Source organism: Brachyhypopomus gauderio, unplaced genomic scaffold (genome assembly GCF_052324685.1).
Source record: "Brachyhypopomus gauderio isolate BG-103 unplaced genomic scaffold, BGAUD_0.2 sc207, whole genome shotgun sequence".
Lineage (NCBI taxonomy): Eukaryota > Metazoa > Chordata > Actinopteri > Gymnotiformes > Hypopomidae > Brachyhypopomus > Brachyhypopomus gauderio.
Window position 1 is genome coordinate 70,001 of NW_027507028.1, and position 10,000 is coordinate 80,000.

Sequence of the window (10,000 nt, forward strand, 5' to 3'; positions counted from 1 at the left end):
ACAGCCGGAGAAAAGCCACTCGCTATCATTTATTACTGCTCTCCGTCTCACCACAGTCCCACCCCTTACCCAGCACTCTGTGTGGCCTTCACCCACAGCCCCCAAACACAGGTCACATGCTTGCGCTACAGCGCCCCCCACAGGCTCGGCTCCACCCGTGCGAATGCAGATGTCCTCCCTGTTTTTGTAGTGACGTTCGTGAAGAAACTACACACCTGAGAAGCAGACATGTTTGTAGCGTGAACATCAGTGCAGCGCTCCTAAGCAGCACTGATATGTTAGCTCAGTAGCGCAAGTGTACTCAAATGTATAGTACTCTATTACCACTGTACTTAACATGTAGTACACTCTCACCACCACACTAGACTTTGGCCACATAGCTCCAGAGTAACTCTGCTTCATCTCTTCCAGAACTCCTGCAGGTGCCTCTCGGTGAACCTGAGATTTCTCATATTTCGTTTACACTCTTCTCGGCTGCGATTTCCATCACGGTGTTCTCACACTTTTGGCTGGCGGATGAGGCAACCCATCCTCATGCAACAGAGACCTCATACACATTGTTATCATTGTTGCGTTTATTAAATATTAAACTTTCACAATTTAGGTTTTTTAATAACCCAACGGAACCAAATCGGGAGTCTGAACAGTAGCCCAGAGATTTGCTCCTAATTCCAGCGTGAGAGGTAAATTGGAGTCAGCCGCGTTAAAGCCTCAGGAAGATGAGGGTTTCTCATCAGAGGTGTGCGGGAGATTCTAGGGAGGAGCTCCGGGAGAGGGTCAGTCCATTACCCGAGACCACGGGCTGCCCACGTCTCCTCCTGTGTCCATGCTATTACATCACCAAATCAGCGATGAGAATGCGGGCAGCTCAAGAGCAGACTGGAGGTTTCATTTTCCCCGCTCCGTGTTAGCCGTGACCCACGGGGAGACGGGGGAGGCTTAGTGCTAGCGGCTGAGTGAAATACGGATTAATATATGGAGGGGAGGAACAGTAATACAATTATTATTATTTTTTCAAATGTCTTGCATCAAAAGAATAAAGAGTGAGTTGTAACGGTGGTGACGTGGTGTGCGGAGGGGCCTCATCTGACCCTTCCACACCGTACCCTGGTACCCACCCAACTCCCCAACCTCCTGCTGTAGTGGCAATGTCCTGGGGAAGGTTCAGCCTGTGCAGGACAGCGGGTCAGCAGGACACCACCCAAAGCTTAACCCCTCACACACACACACACACACACACACACACACACACACACACACACACACACATCCCCTTCATCTCTTGTTTAATGCCAGAAAACAGAAGAATAGAATGTTCAAGCACCCTTTATGTCAGCGGTAGGTGTGTATCAGGTGTGTGTATCGCTGCATGTGTACAGCGGAGTGCGTACAGCGGGGTGTGTATCATGTGTGTATCATGGTGTGTTTGTCGGCCGTGTATATCATGGTGTGTGCATCATGGTGTGTGTATCAGGCATGTGTATCATGGTGTGTGTATCACGGTGTGTGTATCATGGTGTGTGTATCATGGTGTGTGTATCGGGTGTGTGTTTCAGGTGTGTGTTTCAGGTGTGTGTTTCAGGTGTGTGTTTCAGGTGTGTGTGTCGGGTGTGTGTATCAGGTGTGTGTATCGGATGTGTATTTTGTCTCACTACAGCTTTGCCACTCATAATTGTAAATAAAAGTAGGGTGTAAATTTCTACGAGACTACACACCTTATTCATTTTTTAGAAGGCCCTCCTTCTAAATAATTAATTTACCCCCATTTCATCCACATATTTTACATTTCCTTTAGCAGTTGGACACATTGATCCCTTTACTGCCTAGAACAGACCTGCAGGACCTCTTGTCCTAGAACAGACCTGCAGGACCTTTAGTCCTAGAACAGACTTGCAGGACCTCGAGTCCTCTCATGTGAATGTAGTGACAGCACAGACCGACAGCCCACTGACATGATGTCACCACTCACATACAGACTGTACTTCACTGATGCAGACCGCACTTCACTAAGACAGATCGTGCTTCACTAAGACAGACCGTGCTTCACTAAGACAGACCGTGCTTCACTAATACAGACTGTGCTTCACTAAGACAGACTGTGCTTCACTAAGACAGACTGTGCTTCACTAATACAGACTGTGCTTCACTAAGACAGACTGTGCTTCACTAATACAGACTGTGCTTCACTGAGACAGACTGTGCTTCACTAAGACAGACCGTGCTTCACTAATACAGACTGTGCTTCACTAAGACAGACTGTGCTTCACTGAGACAGACCGTGCTTCACTGAGACAGACCGTGCTTCACTGAGACAGACTGTGCTTCACTGAGACAGACTGTGCTTCACTAAAACAGACTGTGCTTCACTGAGACAGACTGTGCTTCACTAAGACAGACTGTGCTTCACTGAGACAGACTGTGCTTCACTAAGACAGACTGTGCTTCACTAATACAGACTGTGCTTCACTAAAACAGACTGTGCTTCACTAAAACAGACTGTGCTTCACTGAGACAGACTGTGCTTCACTAAAACAGACTGTGCTTCACTAAAACAGACTGTGCTTCACTGAGACAGACTGTGCTTCACTAAGACAGACTGTGCTTCACTAAAACAGACTGTGCTTCACCAAAACAGACCGTGCTTCACTAAGACAGACTGTGCTTCACTAAGACAGACCGTGCTTCACTAATACAGACTGTGCTTCACTAAGACAGACCGTGCTTCACTAAGACAGACTGTGCTTCACTAAGACAGACCGTGCTTCACTAAGACAGACCGTGCTTCACTGAGACAGACTGTGCTTCACTAAGACAGACCGTGCTTCACTAAGACAGACTGTGCTTCACTAAGACAGACTGTGCTTCACTGAGACAGACTGTGCTTCACTAAGACAGACTGTGCTTCACTAAGACAGACTGTGCTTCACTAATACAGACCGTGCTTCACTAAAACAGACTGTGCTTCACTGAGACAGACTGTGCTTCACTAAGACAGACTGTGCTTCACTAAGACAGACTGTGCTTCACTAATACAGACCGTGCTTCACTAAAACAGACTGTGCTTCACTAAGACAGACTGCTTCACTAAAACAGACTGTGCTTCACTAAGACAGACCGTGCTTCACTAAAACAGACTGCTTCACTGAGACAGACTGTGCTTCACTAAAACAGACTGTGCTTCACTAAAACAGACTGTGCTTCACTAAAACAGACTGTGCTTCACTGAGACAGACTGTGCTTCACTAAGACAGACTGTGCTTCACTAAAACAGACTGTGCTTCACTAAAACAGACTGTGCTTCACCAAAACAGACCGTGCTTCACTAAGACAGACTGTGCTTCACTAAGACAGACCGTGCTTCACTAATACAGACTGTGCTTCACTAAGACAGACCGTGCTTCACTAAGACAGACTGTGCTTCACTAAGACAGACCGTGCTTCACTAAGACAGACTGTGCTTCACTAAGACAGACCGTGCTTCACTGAGACAGACTGTGCTTCACTAAGACAGACCGTGCTTCACTAAGACAGACTGTGCTTCACTAAGACAGACTGTGCTTCACTGAGACAGACTGTGCTTCACTGAGACAGACTGTGCTTCACTAAGACAGACTGTGCTTCACTAATACAGACCGTGCTTCACTAAAACAGACTGTGCTTCACTAAGACAGACTGCTTCACTAAAACAGACTGTGCTTCACTAAGACAGACCGTGCTTCACTAAAACAGACTGCTTCACTAAAACAGACTGTGCTTCACTAAGACAGACCGTGCTTCACTAAAACAGACGTGTGTTGTAAGTCTCTGCACTGAAGGTCTGCAGGTCTCCTTGTTCCTTGTTTTTCTACCTTGGGTTGTGCTCTCTTCTATATTGACAAGTTGTGCATCATCATCATCATCATCATTATTATTAATTTCGTTGTTGCTGTAAATGAAATTGAGGAGGTTTTTAATTTATCACCGTGAGTGGAAGATTCTTCAGACATCAGCTGGTCTTAAATACAAGTTGACTGACTGTGTGTGAAACCCTGTGATCTAAAAAGACATGTAATCAATCACTCAGCCACTCACACACACACACACTCTCGCGCGCGCGCGCACACACACACACACACACACACACACACACACACACACACACACACACACACACACACACACACACACACTCACCGTGGCGAGCTTGGCACTGAAGGTGATGACATCTCTCCAGGCGTAACAGAGCACGTGCGGCAGATAAAGCACAAAGTAGATCAGGCCCCCACAGGCGGCCGCCAGGTTTGCCCGTGAGAAAAACACACTGATGAAGAAACACTGCATGACTGAGGCCATGCAGAACACCAGCAGGAAGACGAAGATCACAGACGGGTCGCTGTACTTCAGAACCTTTCCGTACTGTAGGGAGAGAAACACACACACAAAGACCGAACTCACAAACAAACAACAGAACACAAAGACGTCACACAACGCTTGGCAGAGGCTTGAAGGACAAAGCGATTGACACGGTCAGCAGGGGGCAGCAGGGGGCAGCAGGGGGCAGCAGCACCAGCAGGGCGGCGTGAGCAGAGGTAGATGTGGGCTGCAGACTGGAAGCTTCAGTAACTCTCAGACCACTGATGGCAAACAGGGCGGCTGGTAATGAAGAGTTGGTATTTGTGACCAAAAAAGGAAGACGCACAATCACACACACACACACACACATTTATGCAAATGTGTACACACACACACACACGTATTCCCAGAGTGACACATACAGACACACAAAAGCAGTTGATTGCTACCTGGACATGATCATGGAAAAATGGTATGAGAGCGCAAGAAAACGAAAGCAGGAGAGAGAGAGAGAGAGAGAGAGAGAGAGAGAGAGAGAGAGAGAGAGAGAGAGAGAACAAGGAAAAAAGTAGGGGATGATTAAACAGATTCATTTGGGATGATTACATGAGACATTGTGGTACTGCGACTCTGGAATGGGCAGGATGTGAACTGTGTGTGTGTGTGTGTGTGTGTGTGTGTGTGTGTGTGTGTGTAGTCAGGACTCACATGTTCTCATCTGCTATTCTGGTTCATGAACCTCCCCATTCCACAGACACAAGCTGGCCACGGCCGCATACAACACTGGAGATCTGTTACTACTGGCCCTGCTAACTGACCCTGGAACAGCAGGACTTTCATAATGTCAGTAGGTCAGGATAACAAAAGTTAAACCACCTGATCCCAGGACAGGATTTTAAAGGCTAAACAAATCCTAACCCCTCTTTTTCAGGATGCAGTAAATGCTCTATGTTGGTTTACCAAACAAAGAATCAAATGAATCAAATTCAGTCATTGGCATCTGAACACTGGGGGCCAAATTAGCTGCACCTGTTTCTCCTTCAGTTCACACACTTTATTTGAAAGAAATGGAGTGTGTTTGAAATGGAGCCATTTTGTGGGTGGAGCCATTTTGTGGGTGGAGCCATTTTGTGGGTGCAGTTCTCCAGTGGTGTGAGAATGGCGGAGGTGGAGTTAATCAGCGCTGATCACCTTGAGGATGGCGGAGAGCAGAAAGGCACTGAGGCAGAGCGGCAGGAAGCTGCTGATGGTCCAGCTGAGCCAGTAGGTGGCGCTGCTCAGACCCATCATCCTGACGGTCTCTTTGAGACGAGTCTCCTTCTCCTGCACCACCCCCTTCACTACCAACGCCACCGAGTACATCCAGGCCAGAGTCATATAGAGGGGGAGGGACCGGGAGAGAGAGCGGAGAAACCTGTACACACACACACACACACACACACACACACACACACACACACACACACACACACACACGCACGCACGCACGCACGCACACACACGCACGCACACACGCACACACACACACGCACGCACGCACGCACGCACGCACGCACGCACACACACATATATATACACACACGCACATACACACACACACACGCACATACACACACACACAAACACACACACACACACCCATACACACACGCACACACACACACACACACACACATGTATAGATACACACACAATCACACATGTACACACATGTGTACACAGGGGCGATTTTAGGATCTGGTCTTTAGGGGTGCCCAGCCCCCAGTGCTCACAGAGGCACAATACCAAAGTATTGCGCAGGTGCAGAGCAAGGTTTTTGCATAATATAATATTTAAAAAATGTGTTGAGCCAGGGGGTGCTGAGCAACTTCACGGTGGTGCTCTAGCACCACTAAAAATACCCTAGCCTCGCCCCTGTGTGTACATATGCACACGTGTATACATACATATATACTGTACATGCACACAAACACATACATATATATCCGCACACATACATATGCACACACATGTATGCATACACACACACAGACTATTGGGTATTTCTTACACAGGAATTAGCCAGTACATTTGAAATGTACAGGAACTACCACTCTCCTCCACACACTATCACCTGCTCTACTCTCCAAACACCGCTCAGTTTCACAGTCCAAACACCTCTCAGTCTCACTCCAAACACCTCTCAGTTTCAGAGTCCAAACACCTCTCTGTCTCAAAGTCCAAACCAGTGGTGGCTGGTTCTAAAGGTTTTGAAGGGTGTGCAAACAAACTGAAAATCGCATACAAAACGCATACAAAGGTACAAAAAAAGTAACACACATATCCCAAGTGTATTACAGAAGCTTGTTGACATATTAATTTATGCTTAAGATATATGCTAGTTTGGTAAGTATTTGCTCTGGTTTATTATATATTATTATATTATTATATTTAATGTAGATTATTTTCAAACCGCACAATCTTTACGTTTTTCCCACTGGAATTATAAAAGGCTGCACATTTCTCACTTGTATTTGTAATGTAATACAAGCAAACCATTCAGTCAGAGAGCTAATTGTTGTGAAACGAAATACAGTTAATTTCAGGCATTTTTAAGTAACAAAATTCTAGTACTTTTCAAAACTGGAAAATGCGACAGTAAAATTTAAACATTAAAAAGTATTTCCAGCATCTGAACGAACCCTGAAAGTGGGCATGTCCGCTCTGAGCTCCTTTATGCTTTTTAATTTCAACTGAACACCTGGTGAAGGGGTTTGTTTGTAAGAATTTTTCTTCATTTGGAAGAAATTATGTGCCAACTTAAAATGTAAACTGTTCAACAAGTCTTCCAAATCCACTCGGACAACCAACTTGTCACAATACTAACGAGGATAATCCAATCACATAAGAGGAAAAATAATTATACTTTATAATAACTATAATAATATAATAATTACTATAGTGATAAGCTACTGATAAAAGTAGGTGTGTCCGGGGCGTGTTAAATAGCTTCTCCAGATCACCTGCTTGCCAAAAGTTTAATGAGCAACATAGACACGCATTAGTCCGGCACCCCACACAAAGGAAGTATTGGGTAATGTCACAGACATCCAGTGGATACAATTCTTGAGCACAGTAAAACATTACTACAGTCTCTGACAGCACTGTAAAACATTACACTGTAAAACACTGTAAAGCGCTGTAAAACATTAATGTTTCACTGTGCTGTCGGAGAGACTGTAGTAATGCTTCACTGCACTGTCACAGATACGGTAGTAATGTTTTACTGTGCTGTCAGAGAGAGTGTAGTAATGTTTTACTGTGCTGTCACAAATACGGTAGTAATGTTTTACTGTGCTGTCAGAGAGAGTGAAGTAATGTTTTACTGTACTGTCACAGATACTGTAGTAATGTTTTTGTGCTGTCAGAGACTGTAGTATTGTTTTACTGTACTGTCACAGATACTGTAGTAATGTTTCACTGTGCTGTCAGAGAGACTGTAGTAATGTTTTACTGTGCTGTCAGAGAGACTGTAGTAATGTTTTACTGTGCTGTCAGAGACTGTAGTAATGTTTCACTGTGCTGTCAGAGACTGTAGTAATGTTTTACTGTGCTGTCAGAGACTGTAGTAATGTTTTACTGTGCTGTCACAGATACTGTAGTAATGTTTCACTGTGCTGTCAGAGAGACTGTAGTAATGTTTCACTGTGCTGTCAGAGAGACTGTAGTAATGTTTTACTGTGCTGTCAGAGACTGTAGTAATGTTTTACTGTGCTGTCAGATTAACTGTAGTAATGTTTCACTGTGCTGTCAGAGAGTGTAGTCATATTTCACTGTGCTGTCAGAGAGACCGTAGAAGTATTTTATTGTCACATGCACCCACAAACCCAAACACATGCATACATCCACACACGCCCTCTCTCTCACACACACACACGCTCTCTCACACACACGTCCCCTCTCACACACACACACACACCCTCTCTCACACAGCCCACATCCACACGACCCATGTTCCGTGAGAGATACTCTCACTCAGTTTAGCCTGACTGATGTTTGTAAGGGGGTGACTGTCTCACTGTGCTGCTGTGCTGATGAGGACATAACCATCCACCACTACTGAGATATGAATTATATTTACTGCAGATCTCAACAATTAAACTGCGCCGAATTGATTTACGGATCCGAATGAGAGAACCGTTCCTCCATTCGGCATTCGCTTCACAAAGGCCATTTAAACAGCTGCTAATAATTAATTCAATCATCCATTTAATGAAAAAGAACAGTATGTTGTGTGTGTGTGTGTGTGTGTGTGTGTGTGTGTGTGTGTGTGTGTGTGTGTGTGTCAGAACGTAAGGAGGGCCGTTATTGCCGACAGAAGCGTTGCTAGGGGATGCTCTCTCTGTTTTTATAAAGATCTGGAAAGGCCAAGGACGTTTCGCTGTGATGTGTTCACATTCCATCTCCCTCAACGCCGGAGAGCACATGGACCTCCTCTCCACAAAAGCCTTGTGGCTCCTGTCCTGGGGTAACTCAGTCACGCCCTCGAAGCGAATTTGTGAAGTCATTTTTGCCGCTGACTGAGGAAGTGAGGAGAATCTTTATGTGCACTGTAGGAACCCTGACCCTCTGTTCTAGGCTAAAAACGAAACTCCAGAATAGCTGTGAAAACATTGTTTCTAGAGACAACCACCACCTGTGAAAAGACACTCTGGTCTTGGTTCTCCCGGGAAAGCTTGCAGACAGCTTTCTAAATATAAACCCCACTCCAGAGGTGTAGTAACACACTCGCCGCACTACTCCTGAGATTATTGCTATTGGCTGATACCATTTCCCCCTCATGGAAAACTGGGTTCATCCAGGGAGCACACAAACACCATGTCTAACAGCTCAATCACCACAGAGACCTTTGGTGAGAATCATCCCATATCTCTCCAGAACAAATGTCTCCCTCTCTCTCTATCTCTCTCTCTTCTTTTTTTCTCTCTCTCCCCCCTCTCAAAAACAGCAACAACAGCTTATGCTCAAATTATTTTCCACTTAAAAAGCACAGAGTATCAAATAAATATGGAGTCAAGCGTGGAGGGCTGTGTGTGTGGCGTTGATCACAAATGGAGTATAACCACTCTAATCACATGCATAATCAATTAGCATAATTACCCAATTCAGAAATCAAAGTTCAGCTGGATCAAGCCTGATTCTCTACCATTCTGTATTAATATTTCCATAATTATTGCCCCAGAAAGCAAGAGGATCACCCCCACCCAAGCACCCCCACCTAAATACCCCCACCCAAGCACCCCCACCTAAATACCCCCACCCAAGCCCCACCACTTCACCACAGCACAGCCGCTCAGATAAACACTTCTGGCCGGGAGCATCAATAAGAGAGTCTGTTCTTTGCTTGCCTTAACCATTCAAATAAATGAACCAATCCCATAACAATTTGGATAAGATCAATTTCTGCATTAGTTTTACTTTGCTGTGTTTGGCAAACACATCAGCTAGCTGTCTGAGCTAAGATACCAGCGCTCTGTAAGACTGGCGTGCCGGGTCCGTTAACAGGGCTCTGTGGAGCATGCCGGTCGATTGATTGATCAACAAATTAATCGACTGATTGATTGACAGATTATTCCAGTCGCTTCCACCGACCTTCACCATCACGCTAACGAGCGCGCAGGGAACCATC

General features: G+C 45.5%; 1 protein-coding gene across 1 annotated transcript in view; it reads right to left on the reverse strand.

Annotated features, from left to right (window-relative positions):
• Nucleotides 1–10,000, reverse strand: part of LOC143502762 (phospholipid-transporting ATPase ABCA1) — a 139,936-nt gene that overhangs the window by 67,735 nt on the left and 62,201 nt on the right. The window contains exons 15-16 of the mRNA XM_076995442.1: nt 9,964–10,000; nt 4,174–4,395 (exon numbers count right to left, since the gene is read on the reverse strand). The exon at nt 9,964–10,000 is cut by the window's right edge and continues 186 nt beyond it. Coding sequence (XP_076851557.1) covers nt 4,174–4,395; nt 9,964–10,000 — 259 coding nt within the window. The remainder of the gene's footprint in view (nt 1–4,173; nt 4,396–9,963) is intronic.